General features: G+C 41.0%; 1 protein-coding gene across 1 annotated transcript in view; it reads right to left on the bottom strand.

Annotated features, from left to right (window-relative positions):
* LOC115475702 (cytosolic non-specific dipeptidase-like) overlaps nucleotides 1-20,092 on the bottom strand; it is a 59,346-nt gene that overhangs the window by 17,105 nt on the left and 22,149 nt on the right. The window contains 3 exon segments of the mRNA XM_030211625.1: nucleotides 4,675-4,759; nucleotides 8,427-8,627; nucleotides 14,040-14,128. Of these exon segments, the coding sequence (XP_030067485.1) occupies nucleotides 4,675-4,759; nucleotides 8,427-8,627; nucleotides 14,040-14,128 (375 nt within the window).

Raw genomic sequence — 20,092 nt, 5'->3', positions numbered from 1 at the left:
AACTTTTCACTTTTACTTATAAGTAACAGAGTACTTAGCTTTTTAGCAGCAATTTTTGCAAACGAGCCAAACCTCTGCCAGCTTACACAACTGAACACACCAATCACAATAGATGAAGTCCAATTTGTGATTCAGACTAGCGCTTTGGGTAAAGCATCGGGTCTAGATAGCTTTCAGGCTGAATTTTATAAACTTTTATCTGCAACTATAGGCCCACATTTGGTCGCACTTTATACCTAGATTCTTTCTTCTCAGCATTTACCTGATTCTTTACAGGTCACTCAGATGATAGTATTGCCCAAGCCAGGTCAGGATCCCCTTTTATCGTCTTATCAACTATCTCGCTTTTAAATTTCAAGCTAAAATTGTTGGCTAAGATATTGGAGAAGAGACGGCTGAGGGGAGACATGATAGAGGTATATAAAATAATGAGTGGAGTGGAACAGGTGGATGTGAAGCGTCTGTTCACGCTTTCCAAAAATACTAGGACTAGGGGGCATGCGATGAAACTACAGTGTAGTAAATTTAAAACAAATCGGAGAAACATTTTCTTCACCCAACGTGTAATTAAACTCTGGAATTCGTTGCCGGAGAAAGTGGTGAAGGCGGTTAGCTTAGCAGAGTTTAAAAAGGGGTTGGACGGTTTCCTAAAGGACAAGTCCATAAACCGCTACTAAACGGACTTGGAAAACTCCAAAATTCCAGGAATAACATGTATAGAATGTTTGTACGTTTGGGAAGCTTGCCAGGTGCCCTTGGCCTGGATTGGCCGCTGTCGTGGACAGGATGCTGGGCTCGATGGACCCTTGGTCTTTTCCCAGTATGGCATTACTTATGTACTTATGAACAGACTGGCCAAAGTCCTCCCCTCTCTGGTTGAGGCCCAGGTGGGGTTTGTTCAGGGATGCTCAGATACTAAGAGCATCAAAGCATCTTGCCTCTGAAGTAGGCTAAGAGCCATGGAATGCCTTCTCTGCTCATAAGTTTCAATGTAGAGAAGGCGTTCGATCAGGTGGCATGGGATTTTTTATTTTCCATATTGGAGCATTATGGGTTTAGGGGCCTGTTTTTGTCAGTGATAAAGATATTATATTCTAGCCCATAAGCTATGCTTTATGTTAATGGATTCAGCTTGTGCCCATTTCCTATTTGCAGGGGTACCAGGCATGGTTGTCCCCTTTCACCGCTATTATTTGTGCTTACTTTAGATTTCTTAATTTGGGAAACCATCATCCTGAGGTTAATGGGGTCCCTGTTAATAAGGCCTACTTAATCTCAGCTTTTGTGGATGACTTATTGGTTCATATCGTTAATCCCTTTCACCTCTGCCAGCTCTCATGGAAATGTTTTAGGAATATGGGAATTATCCGGCTTTGAAGTTATTTTTCAAATCCTTAGTTTTGGCTGCTCAAGCACAACTTTGTCCGTCTTCAATGTCTGGTCCTTTTCCACTGAAGTGGGCTTCAGGGGCTTTTTGATATCTGGGAATCCACGTGACTTAATACATTCCAAATTTATCACCTTAAATGTGGACAAGATACTTCAGATATGTTGACAGATCTTCCTCTTGGTCCGCATGGTAGAATCCAGCTTTTCTCCATGGTTATATGCTTTGCAAATGTTGTGCCTAATTTTTTTTTTTAAAGAAGATATTAAGGCCTTGCAGAGGGTACTCATAAAATTATGTTGGGGGGGGGGGGGGGGGGCAAAATTGAAATTGCCATTTCAAAAGTTACTTGGGTCCTGGAAAACTGGAGGGTTGGCTTGCCTAATAAACTCTAATCAAGCCCGTTTGCTTCGTCATTTGGCTGACTGGATTCAGGAGGGCCACGATTATACGCCTCTTTACTTACAACAAAATTATTTTCATCCCTGGCATTTACTTTTCCGTCGGGTAGCTAGAAAATAGCTTCCTCTGAAAGTGAAGCATAGTATATATCTCAGGCTTCTTATATTTGTGGTAGTGTGTACTTTAGTCCTGGTATGGGAAATGTTTTTCAGACTGAGTACCCTTTGGGTGCTTCTTTTGAGTCATGTGATGGAAGCAGATTGGCGGCTGAATTTTGGCTCAACAGAGGAATGGTACATTGCATCGCATACAGGAAATCTGTGTATACAAGCAACTCTCTCAATATATTGTTTCTCTAGGACCTACAACATTTACTACATCTCACAGTCTTCTATTCTACGAGTTAATTGCTAAGGCCATAGAAGACAGTCTTTCGATCTCCACTTTACATAAACTGCTATTGCAACTGTCCCCACCATGAGATTTGTTGCCGTTAACTTCTCGATGGTGTGAAGATCTGCAATGTTCACCAGTCACTCTGAGGCTGCTTTCCTTACTTACGAGAATTCCTTCTATCACTCTAAATGCGGATTATTGAGAGTGTCAATTTTGTATCATACACAGGGCAAATTGAACTCCGGCACAGCTTTTTAAAAAATGGGAAGGGCGGAATCCCCTATATGTCAGAAATGCAATACAGGAGTTCACTCCTTTTATCATGCTTTTTGGTCATGTCCACAGATACAAATTTATTTGGAAGGCGGTTATTTCATACTTAGAGTTCTTCACTCTCCTATTCCAGTCTCTCCTGTGGGGTTTCTTTTGGACCATCAAGAAGTCTGTGTGCTGCAGGGTAAAGGGGACCTGTCTTTCTTCAGAAAGCTGGCATTGCAGGTAAAAAGATAAGTTTGTGAGTGTGGACAGTGGCAGACTCCTCTTCCTATTGGACGTGGTGAAATAAGTTTCGCTCATTGATGCTGTTGGAGAAAACTACAGCTAGATCATCTCCATGGCGCAAGGCTTTTCTCCAGGTCTTGGAACGTTATATACAATCTTTCTCCATGGGTGCATAGCGGGATTTTGAATGCTCTTTTGAGAGCTGGTGGGGATCTCAGTGGGGCAACGGGGGTTTTTTCTGAGGGTGGGGGAGTGGGAAGGCAGTTCTAGATATCCTGTCTGGATGCAGAAGGGTCATAAGAGTCCAGGTCCTCTGCAGTTTCACAGATGGCTAGTTCAGGATTTGGATGGCATAAGCTTTTGTAAGTGCAGGGGGGGTGTGGGTTTGGGGAAAGAGAATAATAGTTTAACTAATTTACTTAAAAACGGTGTTGTTTTCTTGAAAGAATGGATCACAGTTTTATGACTCCTCTTTTTGTATGGATCTCCCATCATACGTATTGCTGAATTTGTCTTTTTCTAATCAACAAGCACAGAAGAATACAAAACCCTTGCACAGGTCAAAACAGACAGACAAACACAGCGAGGGAGACAACGAAGATGATGAAAAAACATCCAAAAGACTCAGAGTTCACATCAGAAGTTACTCTCCGAGTCTGTTGGTTGTTTTTTCATTATCTTCATTGTCTCCTTTGCTTTGTTTGCTTGTCTTTTTCTAATCACCAATAAAAATTGTTTACATATAAAATACCTCTTAAATATCATCATGTGTGGTGTTTTATGAGATGTTGTTGGAGGTGGATTTTGACAAACTTGCTTTACAGTGTTTAGAGGACTTACACATTGAGCTTGCAACTGATCATATACAGGAAAGAGTCTGAAATAGGGGGGTGGGGTGGGGGACAAGTATCTGAAAACATGGACTTGTGGGAACTACAGTCTAAATTTTTGAGTGTCTCTACATATCACCTCATAAGCATTTAAAGCATTACTTCAAAAGACAAGATTGTTGTCCTAAATGTAAAGCAGAGGGAGCAAAGTTAGGACATATGTTTTGGTACTGTCCAGAAGTGATGTTTTGGACTCATTTGATAGATTTTATTTGAGTCGGTGGAAACGTAAAGTAGAAGTGCTACCAACTGGGTTTGGTCTATACAAAATAATTCATCCTATTCCAAAAGGTTTCAAAAGTTTTTTGGGAAAAGCTATTCTGATGGCCAAGAAGTCTGTTCTGGTCTTGTGGATCAATTGCCTTCTTTAAGCGTTATGGCAAACTCAAATGATACAACTGCTCACTATGGAGAGATATGGAATTATAGATATTACTTCTGTGCAAGAACGCTATTTTGTAAGATTTGGGAAATGTTTGGACCACTCTTATACCCACAGCTCATAGCAGAATTTTAAACTTTCTGTAGGTTAGCAATTACTGCACCATACTGGACTAAAAAGCTACAGAACTCATGATGAGAGCGAAAGAAGGGGTAGAGTAGTGGGGTTTATATTAAGGAATGCATACTTGTTTGGGTCGTTGTTGATGGTGTGGAGTTCTGCTCTATGGATATAGTTATAAATATCTGACATGCTATACAATGCTATAATATGCAGTACTTGATGTTATTTGGCATTTGTTGAGGTCAATAGAAAAAAATTTAAACATTATTTGAGGTTTCATAATTAAGAGTATAATCAAGAGGTATCCCCAAACTACAAACCCGTTAGGACAGACAAATCTGTTCATCATTAAATGAAATACTAATAGCAACATCAGGCTTGGGAACAACTGAACAGCATGAATTTTTTTTAACATTCAATGCAAGTCTATTAAAACCCATCCACAAGGCAACCGATGTCAAACAAAACTGCAAAAAACCAACACAAAACTGCAAACATACACACTCCTGCAAATGAAAAGATCAGGTTTACATGTAGGTTGTTTACAGGGGGGTGAAGCTAAGAAAACAGGAAAACACCCTATCACTTCTTACCCATCAAAGCGATGAGATCTGTCATGGCTTCATGCACTGAGCCGCCATAGACTCCAGAGTGAAGATCTTTGTTACTGCCTTCCACCTGGTTAAAAGGGGGATTACAAATTCATTTCTCTTTCAAAACAAATATAAAAACAAATCTATAAAAACATAGAAGTGATTTAGTTCTACTTTCAGTACTTTTCAGTCACGGACTATGACAATCAAGGGGACTGGTGATGGCATTATTGTATATTTCAGCATGTATTCTTAAATTTTGGATAATCTGGCATCTAAAAAAAACAACATTCCTAAATTCTTAGTGGATTTTAAGACTGAACATTTGTTAGGAGGCCTGCAAAGTGCTGGAAAATGCTCAGATATCATCTTAATCCTTACAGTGCCCATTCTTATGCAAGCCTTGCTTGTACAAATATGTATGCAAGTGGAGTACTAATAAACAGAAATTGTGACATGCTGTCTCAGTATTAGCTTTCAGTACTCTAGGGGATTTATCCCTTTTCATTTGTTTCAATTAGAAATTAAAAAAAAACATGGTATGGGTGAAATTTCTATTAATTTTATGAAACAAAACTCCATGAGCATCCTGATTTTATTATATTTTATTTTTTGGACAGCTGCTTTTGCTGCCCATTGATCTTGAAACTGATCACAGCATGTCAGTCAGTTAGAACCCTTGCTAACACTTAGCTAATTGTGCAACAAGCCCCCATATCAAATGATTACCCAGGAATCTCAGAAAAGCTAAAAATAACAATAATACATAAATAAATCTCAGAAAAGCTAACACACAACAACAACAACAACAACATACACACACACACACAAACATCAACAAACCAATATTGCATTAAATTTATAACTCACTAACTTAGAGAATGCCTATTGTGGCTTATATGAACACAAAGATACAGATTCAATTACACTTAGCGATAAAACAGAATAGTTAAAAAAAACACAAAACATGCAATCCAATGAAGCAGTTTGTAAAATCTATGACATTAAAAGAAGACAGCTTGATTTTTTTTCCCTAAAAAGAAAGAGTATGCTCATTTCCTAATGGGGCTCCAAAGGCAGCACATCTCATAATAATAGGCCCATAAATGAGCAAAATCTGTTTCTAGAGCTACAGCAGTAACCATCACCTCTGTACTTGTTTAGGGGTCCTTTTACCAAGGTGTGTTAATGGATTTGGCCCACACTAGTGAATTAGTGTGTGCTAAGTGCCATGCAGCCCATAGGGATAGAATGGGCTGTGATGTATTTAGCACATACTAAATCCATTCGTATACCTTAATAACAAGAACAACTTACAGAGAAGATCCACATGCATGTTCTCAGACACATATTAAGTCAAGAAGAGAAAGCTCTTACATTGTTACTGTGTAACACAGCTGGACATTTATTATTAACAACAAAAAAAAGACAGAACAAGCAGGGACACCTAACTAGATTGCATGTACATTGTAAAACTGTACATGAACCGGACACTTTATATACAACAGGCTCACAAAGGGAAAAATGGGACTTGGGGACATCAAACAATTTTTGGTAAGGATAATTGTGGCTTGGGAGTTACAGGGCTGCACTTTGATTGTAATATATACAGTTTCTAAATGCTTACTTGAGTCTGTAATAGGCTTTTTCTTGCAACATCTAACATGTCATGGAGACAGCATCATTAAGAAATATAGAGGATGCAATTGTTACGAGTCATTTATCTCAGTAAATCCCAACTTACCCAAATAGATACTCTAAAAATTGCCCATTCCATATCCCACTAAAAGTATGTACTAGGGCCTGGTCTGCCCAAAGGTTATCAATTGTCCACTAGGGACAGAGAAAGTACCTGAATGTAATAAATGTAAACCGCTTTGATTGTACCACAAAATGGCGGTATATCGAATCCATAACCCTTCACCCTAAATAAAACTTCAGCTGTAAGCTTTTCCCACCTAGGAGTGGCTCACGGCATTCTGCTGCAGGATGTGAGGAATGAGATAGCGCCCATCCCCAATCCACCCAAAAAGGGAGTGGGGAAGGAGGGGTCTCCCCTCTCACTGGCTAGAAGTTACCCCAAGGGAGAAAAAAAAAAATAAGAGAATGCAACTTATATCCCAAGCTAAATACCTGTAACATTTTCCAAATTACTGATTATACTTATTTAAAAAAAAAAATACTAACTACAATTTTTGCTATTATTTATTGGGATTTATTAACTGCCTCTAGGCTACAAAGTGTGACACCTTACCCTGGACATTCGATGATCATGTAGACATATATTCTGCATCCACATTCACAGAAGTACCTTCTCTAAACAATGGGTGAAGACCAAACCAAGGATATTTCCTCCATAAAAAGCACCATACCAAAATACAAAAGCCAAGTTCTGGTTTCATCTGAACAGCAGCAACATAAACTCTTTCTAGTACCAAGCATATTATGAAGTAATACAAAACCCTACAAAGTCACTTAGGATTTGAACTGAAAAAAGGAGCCTATCCAGAAAAGGGTAACACTAATAAAAACATAAAACAAAACAAAAACACACACCAGGTTCTAGGACATCAATTTAACTACTAGGAAAAAAAAAACCTAACAAGCCAAACTACTCCAGATTCTTATACAGAAACTCCATGTTAACAAAATACCTAGCCTCAGTCACACAACCTCACCAAATACAGAATTACCACAAACTAAACACAGTAATACGAAAACAAAAATTAAACCAAAACTCCAAGAAAACCACACACTCTACATGTAGTGCAACACCAGAGAAGTAACGCCTTTTACGAAGTGGCACTACTGATTAGTGTGCTCTGAATGCGAAGAAGCCCATGGAAACTGAATGGACTTCTTCACATTGGGGATGGGTGCCATCTCATGCCTCACATCATCAAATTGCTTCATTGGATGGCTACCGCTTTGTAAAACCTAAATGAAAAATAAAAATTTCTAAACTTTGTTGTCTCACCATTTTATATTGCTAATAGTCTCACTCCCCAGTTTCTAGTTTGTTTTCATCTGCCTTCTCTTACTTCTGTTTCCAAGGTCTCCTGTTCATTTGTCATTTTTCTCTCCTCCTGCCATCACTTTGTTTCCTTCCCCCTACATTTATCTGATGTTATTCTTTCACTGTCAGCTTTTTTTCTTTTTCTCTCTCCACTTAGATTTCACCCCTCCTAACCATCCAGTCCTCAAAAATTTCCTCCCTCCCTCCACATCCAGCATCTTCTTATGCCACCCTAGGCAAATGCCTAGTCTGCCTAGAGCTACGACTGGCCCCAGTATGTACATGCTTTTACATGAATGAAAAGGTAGGCATGTTTAGGTCAGTGGAGGGAAGCACAAATTCAGTTTCCAAAGATTTGCACCTATATGCTTTACTTTTTTCCCCTGTGAAAATAAAAAGTATTCCCAGAGAAATGCACTCTCTCGGGCAATTTTCAAAGACCATGTACAGGAGTAATGGTGGAGAAGTTTAGACTATGGGTCCAGTTAAATTTCCCCCAAAAGAATGAAGATGGTAACAAGTATGAACCCGTTTCATCAAGGATTTTCTCCTACTATACCTACAGTGGGACAAACCATCAATTTTAAAGTTAAATAAAATGGAAACTCCTCCCCCCCCTTACAAACCAGGCCCACTGTATGCTGCTATTCCCAGCATGAAATACGTAGCTCAGGTCAACATACCAACTGATATTGAGAACCAACACATTTGTTATGAAATTATTTCAAAAGATTACCTCAATAAAGAAGTAGCAGATGCCCCTTAAGCCATATGTAATGGAGGGTTTGTTTTTGCCCAGCCAGTAATTATCAGAAATACAAACATAATCCACATCTTTGAAGAACGTGTCTTTCCTAGAAAAGATCAAGTCATCCAGGCCTTCTGAGCCAGACTCTTCCATACCTTCTAGGCAGAACTTGAGGTTAACCGGCAGCTCCTTAAACACAAGAAGTTAGATCTCATTCGTTATTCATAAACATGCACAGGATTTGTAAGATTTCTTCTGTACATTTCTACTTCATGAACTAAAACTTGAGGACTGACCAACAACACAGCGTTACAGAGACATGTTCAAGTCTTCACCCCAATCTGAGTCACTTAACCAGTAGTGCCTTCATGTCCAGTTCATTTTTTAAAAGAATTAAGGCAGTGAAGAACTAAGAATTAGGATGCCATTTTGTGGCCCGTTGTCACTTACCCAGCTCCAGGAAACCAACGTCGACATAAAGGTAGAAAAGACAACCAAAATTTAAACACAGAAGAGGAAATGCCAAGCCTGATATCCTTTCAAACAAATTTATCTGACAGACTGGTGATAGCAAAAGCTGCTTCTGACATTGGATGAGCAGGATCAGCAAGTTATCAGTTTGAGAAATTGTTCTTAAAACTTGGGGGGAAAAAAGCTTGTAGATTAATTCTGTGTGTATAAGTGATCAAATGTTTGCTGGGTGAAATCTTTGAAGAGATTTTGCAAAGGGTATTTTCCTGTGAAGGTGTAAGAGCATGGCTCATTGATAATATGTTTTTATTTGCTGTTTCTTTTATATTTTTATTTTCTTCTCCTTTCTGTTGTCACTATTTAATTTTATTTTAATTTTAAAACTATGAATTGGTTGATATGTTTATTCAATATTGTGTAAATATTACTGGAACCTCCCTAAATTAGACCCATGTTAGAATGTTATGACCCCCAAGATATAATTCCAATAATTTCCCTGGTAGTACTCTGGTTTGTTTTTGAGATTTATTGTATAATTTCTATCTTATAGAGAAATGTGAAAGGACTGACCACAAAAAGCAAAAGAACTTTTATGAGTGAAGGAGAGGTTCTCAGAGTGTTAACTCATCCAAGCGAAGAAGAACTCAAAGGTAAATTCTGCTTCTAAGGGTGGACAAGTTTCTCGATCACTGAACGTCTCCAAAAGATTTTTTCTTAAAATATAACGTGAGCAAACAAAACCAGTGCTATCACATAAATAGTGGTAAACCCTTAACCTAAAGGAAAATATGTAAATATTTAGTTACAAGGTCAATCCTATCACATTTCTCAATCAACCACATGCACACTTTTCACACCACTCACTTATCTCTACCTTCCTATATCATCAGTTCTAGGAATGTATATACTACTCTAGGCTCTCAATGCGTCTATCAAACATATAAACGGCGAGTGACCGTACTCACTCGCAAATGCGCAGTAGAGACCTTCTCTGCCCCGCCCCCACGTCAATACGTGATGACGGGGGGCGGAACACAGAGGGTCTGTACTGCGCATTGCTGAGGGAGGGACACCGCCGTCTAACGCTCCCCCCACCCGAGTCGCCGCCGCCACCCACCTTCTACCCGGTCGGGCCCTCGCTCCACTATTGAAACAGCGAGGGTCCGGGAACGCAGCACTGAGCTCTGCTGAGCTGCCGACATCGCCCTTCCTTCTTCTTCTCTGCCTCTGTCCCGCCCTCGACGACGTTACGTCACACGAGGGCGGGACAGGCAGAGAAGAAGAACGAAGGCCGACGTCGGCAGCTCAGCGCTGCGTTCCCGGACCCTCGCTGTTTCAATAGCGGAGCGAGGGCCCAGCCGGGTGGAAGGTGGGTGGTGACGGCTCGGTGGGGGGGCGCGAACTCAGAGGGGGAGGGGCAGCGGCGAACTCGGCGGTGGGGGCGGGCCTTTCAACCCCCCCTTCCTATAATAGCCCGTTTTTACGGGCTCAAAGTCTAGTAAATGTATAAATCATGGGTAAATTTATAAATAATGGATAAAGAGCCTGATACTATACTCAGATCTAGTTTATTCTAGTTTACTCTAAACATTATCACAGCTATTATCACTGAGATTTCAGTGCCAATTTAAATCTCAGTGATAATAGCTGCAATCATCCAGGTCCTGGCACACAGCAGTAGAAGACAAACAGACCCAGAAGCAGGAAAAAGCTTCTGCTCCCTCAAAACTTTGCCAGCGCTGGGCCTGGGGAATGTTGCCCCCCCCCCCTTTTCGGCGGCCCTGCATGTGAGAACATGGCCTGCTTGTCCTCTGAGAAACAACTATTCCTATTGTCCTCTGAGAAACAACTATTCCTAAGAGTAGAGGACACTCCATGAAACTAAATAGGTAGCACAATAAAAAGGGAAAGTTATGCAACAACATCAGTTAAGCTATGGACTCCTTTTACTGGAAGATGTGAAAAAGGCAGTTGAGATAGCTACGTTAAAAGGGGTTCAAACAAGCTTATGGAGGAAGAGTTCATAAACCATGTAGATTTAGATAGCTACTGTCCCCCCCCAACAAACCGAGACTCAGCAGATATTCTCTTTGCAATTCTGCTTGGTACTTGCAAACCAAATTAGCTAGTTATCAAACAGGTATTGGGCTCAGTGGATCTTTGGTCTGACCCATTATGGCACACCTATTCTCAATTATTGCCCCGCCAAAAAAGGAGTTGCCCAAGACTGCTTCAATTTCTTCAATTTAAAAACTTTGCAAATTACACCATCTCCCTAGTTGGTGCTTGTAATCAATAATACCTGAATGCAATATGGAAACCATGTCAGCTGTACCATAGAAAGGCAGTATATAAAATCTAATAATCTATAGGAGCAACTTTTCCACTCAACTATTACATTACTCAGGGCTTTTTTTTGTGCTGGTATGTGCCAGTACGGCGTACCGACACCTTTTTTCAGCTGTCCTGACTTTGAGCTGCACTCGCTCTCTCTCTCGTCGCTGCTTCTGCCATTGACAGTATTATCCTAAGCTTCTCTCCCGACCTCCATTCCCATACCTGTTCCAATTCAACTTCGAAGCACTAACAGAAAAAGTGTTTCACAGTCAGCTGCCTGTCCTGCATCAGCCCAGGAATCTCTCTGCCGCGCCCCTGCGGAAACAGGAAGTTACAGCAAAGGGGGCGGAGCGCAGCAGAGAGAAAGAAGGACTCCTGAGACAACGCAGGGCAGGCAGCTGAATGTGGAACGCTGCTGCTGTTAGCGCTCAGAGAGGGAAAATCATTTTGAAATGTACGTGGTAGGGGGGATGCATGAAGAAAAGTTTAGCAATGCTGGCAAGGGAGGGGGGCGCAGAAGAGAGACATGGGGAGGGAGGAAATCTTCACTTGACCCGGTCACAGGGGGTGGGGGCGCAGGAGAGAGACATCCTGGACTCTAGAGTGGAGGTTAAAAAAGCGGGAGACAGTTGACGGGGTGAGCCTATCACACTGCTTCACCCAAAACAATTCCAAGCGCTATTGAAAACAATAGCAAAAAGATAATTAGAAATAAGGGACTGCCTATGCCTGGTCCATCTGTGAAAAGTTTAAAGCTGTTCTAGTTGGATGGACAGTGCCTTCAAAGATGGAGGAGAAAAGATTATTTTTTTAACTCATTGGACAGCTTTTTAATTTATTTGAAAGCTTCCCATATGTAGAAATAAAGAAACAGCAGCTATAAACTATGTATTTTGTGCTCATTTTTCTACACTGTCCTATACAATACAGATGGCAAAATTTCAGTGAGGATGAGGATAACCTGTTTCTTGATGGGTTCATCTTAACTGTTGTTGTAATCTGCCTTGGGAAGCCTGGTATTATAAATATTGGAAGTACAATTAAACTCTCCATTCATTGGGGCACATGGAATCACATCTTCACCTAGACATGGATGGAGAGGAAAGCAGGAGAGAGAGAACTGCTGGACATGGATGGATGGAGGGGTGGACAGGGAAGAGAGGAGAATCGCTGGACATGGATGGAGGGGACGGAAGAGAGAGGAAAGAGATGCACAGGGAGAAAAGGCGGCTGAGGGGAGATATGAAAGAGGTCTATAAAATAAATGAGTGGAGTTGAACGGGTAGATGTGAAGCGTCTGTTTACGCTTTCCAAAAATACTAGGACTAGAGGGCATGCGATGAGGCTACAATGTAGTAAATTTAAAACGAATCGGAGAAAAGGTTTCTTCACTCGTGTAATTAAACTCTGGAGTTCGTTGCCAGAGAATGTGGTAAAGGCGATTAGCTTAGCGGAGTTTAAAAAAGGTTTGGATGGCTTCCTAAAGGAAAAGTCCATAGACCATTATTAAATGGATTTGGGGAAAATCCACTATTTCTGGGATAAGCAGTATAGAATGTTTTGGGCTTTTTGGGGATCTTGCCAGATATTTGTGACCTGGATTGGCCACTGTTGGAAACAGGATACTGGGCTTGATGGACCTTTGGTCTTTCCCAGTATGGCAATACTTATGTAGGGATGGAGGGGAAGATAAAAATGCTGCACATAGATGCAAGGGATGGGAGAAAGGAGAAATGCTGGACATAGATGGAGGGGAGGGAAGAGAAAAGAAGATGCACATGGATGGAGATGAGGGAAAGGGACGAGAGGAGAAAAAAATGCACATGGATGGTGAAAACAGTCAAAAGCTAGATCCACTCTAACTCTTCCAGTCAAGTCTGCAGAGGACTCAGTTTTTACTTATGGATGTAGGGCAAGAAATGAAGAAGAAAGGAGGAAAGTAAAGAAATAAATGGACAGGAGGCCCTGGAAACGGAGTCAAGAGAACAGATAGAGAGCAGCAAAATCAGATACTGGGACCAACATGATCAGAAAAACAAAGTCACCAGACGACAAAGGTAGAAAAATAATTTTATTTTCATTTTAGTGTTTGGAATATGTCCAATATGAGAATTTACATCTGTCTTATTTTACACTGTATAGGAGTTAACATGTTTCTTTCTCGTAGTGTGCTTCATGCAGAGTTTTGCTTCTTAGGATTTCAGGTTAATTTTTGCCTGTATTTGAGGAGGAGCTATCTGTTCTGCATGTGTGACTGCAAAGGCCCAAGTGTCTGAATATGGATCTGTTAGGTTCTGAGATTTTGATAACGTATTGTGTTTCATATTTGGCAATACTGTTCTAATTCCTGGTCTGTGTGCTAATTTGGTTTCTGTCATTTTGGGTATACTGGAGCAGTGCCAGCTTACAGAAATGATTTATAATGAAAAAAATGACAAGCTATTTTTCTTCTCCTATACTGGTGTAATATTTTCAGTGATCTCTTTTACTAGCTATGGTGCATATAAACAGGTGTGTGGCTACTGAAGGGATGGAGTCAGATTCTGCCCCTGCCCCTAAGGTTATCCATATTGAGTACTGGTACCTTTTTTCCTACCAAAAAAAAAGCACTGACATTACTAATTAAAAAGAAAAATAAGTTACATTTGAATAACACCACTGCTGATAGCGGGCTGGGTAAAGTCCTCCAAGATACCTAGAGATGATCTTTGACAACAATTAAAACAAAACCTTTGAACTGCTGAGTACTTACAAAGCAGCAGAAAAACATGAATCAGGCTAGCTGAATTGTACCTGTGAGGTCTTCTGATAAGCTTCAATGCTATTTAGCCATGCCAGAACTGGACCTTTATCATCAGTAGAGCCTCGCCCATACAACTTTCCTGCAATAAACCATCACAAAACAGCTACTGATGAAGGTGATCAGCAAAGTAAGCAAAAAGGAATAGATTACAGATGTAGAATAAGATGCTGCATTCAGCACCTCTAAAATACAAACAATCCATGCAAGAATTAAAAAAAAAAAAAAACACCCACACCTTTAGCCCTCAATTAAATCCAATAAGCAACATTCAGAAGAACAAGATAAGCTGGTTCTTGCAGGACTCAGCTTTATATGAGAATCCTGCTTACACTGCTCTTAGGAAGCATGGTTGCTCAAGGACATATGCAATACGGTATTTCCAGTTTATTTTACTTCTTTAGTACACTGATGTTTCACTTCTACAGTGCAACAAGCTGAACTGGATTTGTGAACATATTTCCATCTTCCATACCGTGTTTTGGGTATACATTTTTTTGGGGGGGGGGGCAGGGGGGAATAAAAAGGAGGAGAAAGTACCTACTATCATGCCTGTGCCAAAAAGGTAGGTCAAGCCATAACAGTCATCTTCCATGAGGTGCACCGAGAGATGAGATTTTACCTTGATGAAATGTATGTAACTGCCTTACTTTGAAAGAGTAAAGTGCAGAAATAAATTTCAAGGACCACGGTGTCTAATTAGGCCTGGAGGGTCTGAAATTTACCCACCCTGTCGATACCAACAGATGGCACCGTGGAAGGGAATGTGCAGGTTGAAACTGTGTTGAGCTCCACAGGTGCTTGAAAAACAGCCCAATGAAGCTGAAAACGGTCCTCTTAGGCTGGCAACAGTGATGAAGTTGGGGGGGGGGGGGGGGTGATTCCCCTTTTTAGCTTCAATTTTTGCATAACAGCAAATGAAAGAGATCAGTTCTTGTCTTGCCAGTGACAGAAGAAAAACTGGATGGGAAAAGTAAAGATCTCACAGGAGGGAGCAATTGCACATTTCCAGAGCTTTTCTAAACTCTTCTAGGCTCTGATATCATCCACGTGTGTTGCTAATTTATTCTGCTGTCCATGGAGAACCTCCATTATTTCAAAAAGGATATAGGGCAACTAGAAAAAATTCACAGAAGGCTGACAAAGACGATAGAACACCTTCCTTATGCAGAGAGGCTAAGCAGGTTTGTGTTCTTGAACTTTGGGGAGACAACTGAAAAGGAGATGATAGATGTTTGAAAAATTGTGAGGGGGTGGAATGTTTAAATAGGAATCGGTTATACAGCTTGTTGAATACCACAAAACTAAGTGGACACGCCATGAAACCAATGATCACCAGACTGAAAACAAGTTGCAGAAAGTGTTTCTTCATGCAGTGTATAATTAAACTATGGACTCTGTTGCCTGAAAATGTAGCCAAGGTGACTGACAATAAAATTAACAAGGTTTGAACAAGTTCCCTGGGGAAAAATCCTAAAAACAAATAAGTCATGTGGATTTGGAAGAGTCAATCGTTCATCTCTGGAGGAAAGCTCTGGGAAATGGATCTGCTTTTTGGGATCTACTGGTTACCACTGTCTGAAATAGGAGGCTGGGCTCCATGAACCTTGGTCTGCACCAGCATGGCTTTTCTTATGTTCTTATCTGGATTAGAGCTCTCAAAAGTAATTATCTAGACAGCCAGCATTCTACTGATTTGCATTATGCTGACTGCATAATAATGGATTTTAGTGCAACTAATAAAGTTTATAAAAACTGCTTTAATGCAACCAACTAGAAAACAATTGCCCCTCTTAAGATCAAGAACTTGGATTTCCAATTTGAAGGAGAATTTTTAAAAAAGAGGGTTTTTTGGGGGGTGAGGGGGTTGTTTTGTTTTTTTATGTAGGGGGAAGTAGACTGCTTTTATATATTTGAATTAGGGACTCCCTATTCATGCAAAGGATGTAATGGGGCACTATTCTTTTAATAAAAGTAGGTGCAGGCTGTGGTTAATAAATACCTGTACTTGTTTTTGTATCAGAAGACACTTAGGAGCCCTTTTACAAAAGTGCACTGAAAAATTGCCTGCAGTAGTGTTGACGCATGTAGAATCATTTTTCAGCGCACCAGTAAAAAATGCCTTTTTAAAATTTTTGACGAAAATGAACGTGCAGCAAAATGAAAATTGCCATGTGCCCATTTTGGGTCTGAGACCTTACCACCAGCCATTGGGCCTAGCGGTAAGATCTCACACAGTAACCGGGCAGTAATAGTCTACACGTGTCAAAAATGAAAATACCGCAAGGGCCACACGGTAGGGTAGTAACTCAAAATTGACGCATGTTGGGCGTGCATAGGCGTCTACATGGCTTAATAAAAGGGCCCCTTAGCTCTGTGATACGCTGCTAGTATGTCCTAAATTACTCTTGTAGTGTTTTACTAGTTCAAAACACAAATTTTTAAATGATCCAAAATATGTCGTGTCACTTTAAATTTTGGGTAAACCTAGATGACAACATGCTATTCCTCTCCTGCACCAGCTACACTGGCTTCCTGTTACTGCAAGAGCTATATTTTTAAACTTCTTAGTGCAGTCTTTCAAATTCTGTGGGATAACAGCCCCGTTTGTTCAGCTAGTAAAATCAGTTGGTATGTATCTGTTAACAGCGCCCACAGTCTGCTGTACTTTACAAGCTCACTTTTAAGAGATGATTTGAGAACACACTTTTTTTTTGCTATTTTTCCCCAAAGTAGGATTCTCTTTTGTGTTCTCACTCCTACAATGTGATGTATAGAATATGGTTTCAGCTAAAAGGATGTTTTTATGGTTATGCTGACTAAAGTTAGTAGAGAATGGGGCTCATTTTCAAAAAAACAAAGTGCAAAAAGTGGCATAAACTGGCAGGTGGATGTTTTTCTTGCAAAAATGTCCAAATCTCTATTTTCAAAATCCATTTTTTTAAATGTTTTCTATGCAGCTCATCTGCAGAGCGTCCAAATCACAAGAGGGCAGGTCAGACACGTGTTAAGGGTGGGATTTAGGCATTCCTAACAGTTGCAGGGTTTTCTGCCATAAAATGGGACAAAGCAAAATGTCCAGGGCTAAAAGTTGGACATTTTGATCGAGACCTGTTTTAATAATGACTAAACCACCAAAAAGTGCCCTAAAATTACCAGATGACTACAATAATGACATCCACCTTACTCCCTTCAGTAGTCACTGATCCCTCTCCCCCCCCCCCCCCCCCCCCCCCCCCCCCCCACAAAATGTGAATGAAACTACATACCAACCTCAATGCCAGCTTAAGATGTTATGGCCAATCCTATTAGAGTAGCAAACAGGTCCCTGGAGAAAATTATTGAAGTGTACAGTGCAGTGCACTGTGGAGAAGGGGATCCAGGCCCATAATCCACTCCACTAGGACTGAAGCTTAAAACAGAAGATCTCACAGGAACAATACTCATGGCAGAAAGTATCAGACCCCCCCCCCCCCCAAACAAAAACTCTACTCTGTACTCACATACAGGAGACACCTGCAACCATAAGGGCTATTGTAGTGGTGTACAGTTGGGGGTTTTCTTGTGAGTTTTGGAGGGCTCACCATAAAATATAAGGGGGTTAATGGTGAAATGTGTACCTGGGACCTTTTATGTGAAGTCCACTGGATTGGCCACGGTTGGCAACAGGATACTGAGCTTGATGGACCTTCGGTCTGTCCCAGTATGACAACACATGTTAATGTGTTTCCTAGAGTGCCCCACTGCTCTGCTGGGATGTCTATGTGACAAGTCTAAGAACGCTGGGTCCTCCTACATCCCAGTGGCTTGATTTTGCGCGTTTTTCACTTGAATGTTTTTTTTCCCGAAAATGGGCCAAAAAGATAGTTGCATCAAGCACAAAATGTCTAGGAAATGGCCATTTTCAAAACAAAAAGATAAGACTTTTTTTTTTAATGACCACGTTCACCATTTGATTTTTGGATGTTTTCAGCAAAACATCCAAAGTCGGATTTAGATGTCACAGTCAATAGAAATAGAATAAAATAAAACATAGAAAATAAGATACCTCCTTTTTATTGGACTAACTTAATACATTTTTGATTAGCTTTCGAAGGTAGCCCTTCTTCGTCAGATGAGAAATAAGCAAATTTTGATAAGATGTCACAATGAAAATGCCCCTCCGTGTAATATATTTTAGGTGATGCAAATATCTGGAAGTTCAGGAACTTATTTTCAAAGCATACAGATGTCTCAAAATGCCCAAGAGGACATCCATGTGCTTAACACATTCAAATCCCAATTTTGCAAATGCACATACTGCAGCAGGACATGTTTATCTACTCCTACCCTAGCTGAGATAATTTTTAACCATCTCTCTGACCTCATGTGCACATTTCTTTAAATTAGTCACCTTATTTTCTAACTCCTCTTACTCTCTTACCTATCTATATGTTAACCATCTGTCTGACCTCAAGTGCAACTTTAGTCACCTTACTTTCTAACTCTTCTTACTCTCTTACATATTATAATTTTCTATTGCGTATTGTGTTGACATTGTTAGTACACTATCAGGCTTAATTTCAAAAGAGAAGGGCGCCCATCTTTTGACACAAATCGGGAGATGGGTGTCCTTCTCCCAGGGTCGCCCAAATTGGCATAATCGAAAGCCGATTTTGGGCGTCCTCAACTGCTTTCTGTTGCGGGGACAACCAAAGTTCATGGGGGGGCGTGTCGGAAGCATAACGAAGGCAGGACTAGGGCGTGCTTAACACATGGGCGTCCTCGACCGATAATGGAAAAAAGAAGGGCGCCCCTGACAAGCACTTGGCCGATTTTACTTGGTCCATTTTTTTTTTATGACCAAGACTCAAAAAGGTGCCCGAACTGACCAGATGACCACCGGAGGGAATCGGGAATGACCTCCCCTTACTCACCCAGCGGTCACCAACCCCCTCCCACCGTAAACAAAAATATATATATATTTTTTGCCAGCCTCAAATGTCATACCCAGCTCCATGACAGCAGTATGCAGGTCCCTGGAGCAGTTTTAGTGGGTGCAGTGCACTTCAGGCAGGCGGACCCAGGCCCATCCCCCCCACCTGTTACACTTGTGGTGGTAAATGTGAGCCCTTCAAAACCCACCAGAATCCCACTATACCCACATGTAGGTGCCAACCTTCACCCCTTAGGGCTATGGTAGTGGTGTACAGTTGTGGGGAGTGGGTTTTGGGGTTTTTTTTTTTTTGGGGGGGGGGCTCAGCACCCAAGGTAAGAGAACTATGCACCTGGGAGCAATTTGTGAAGTCCACTGCAGTGCCCCCTAGGGTGCCCGGTTGGTGTCCTAGCATGTCAGGGGGACCAGTGCACTATGAATGCTGGCTCCTCCCACGACCAAATGGCTTGGATTTGGTCGTTTCTGAGAAGGGTGTCCTCGGTTTCCATTATGGCCGAAAATCGGGGACGACCATCTCTAAAGGTCGACCTAAATTTCGCGATTTGGGCGTCCCCAACTGTATTATCGAAACGAAAGATGGACACCCATCTTGTTTCGATAATACGGGTTTTCCCGCCCCTTCGCCGGGACGTCCTCAGGAAAACTTGGGCACCCCTTTCGATTATGCCCCTCCACGTCACTTATACCCCACATGAAACTGAGAATTGTTTCAATATGGCTTACAATGAAGCTAGAAAGTACAAACAGGGAAGAATAAGCATGTTGATGGTGAAGTACAGAGGAGTAGGGAGCAAGCTTTCATAACAAGAGAGAAAGGTTATGGGGTTTGGATTATTTTGACCGTAGTGGCAAATAGAGGGAGCAGACTGTCTAGGGTAATGTGCTAAGAGAGCATTAATCGGAAGAGAGTGGAGATGAGTGGTTGATTAGCTCTTCTGTTGGAGGAACAGAATAGTGCAGTCAGGAGGAATTCCATAGAGCTTGTCAACGAGAGGTTTTGTGTGTTGCTGATTTGTTGAGTGTGCTTGTTGTATCATTCTGGGAAGCATTCTTTTAAAGTATATGACTTTTTGGAGCTTCCTGAATCTAACATAGCTGGAAATGCTTCAA

The sequence above is a fragment of the Microcaecilia unicolor genome, chromosome 1 (genome assembly GCF_901765095.1).
Source record: "Microcaecilia unicolor chromosome 1, aMicUni1.1, whole genome shotgun sequence".
In the NCBI taxonomy this organism is placed as follows: Eukaryota; Metazoa; Chordata; class Amphibia; order Gymnophiona; family Siphonopidae; genus Microcaecilia; species Microcaecilia unicolor.
This window is presented reverse-complemented; position numbering and strand designations above follow the sequence as displayed.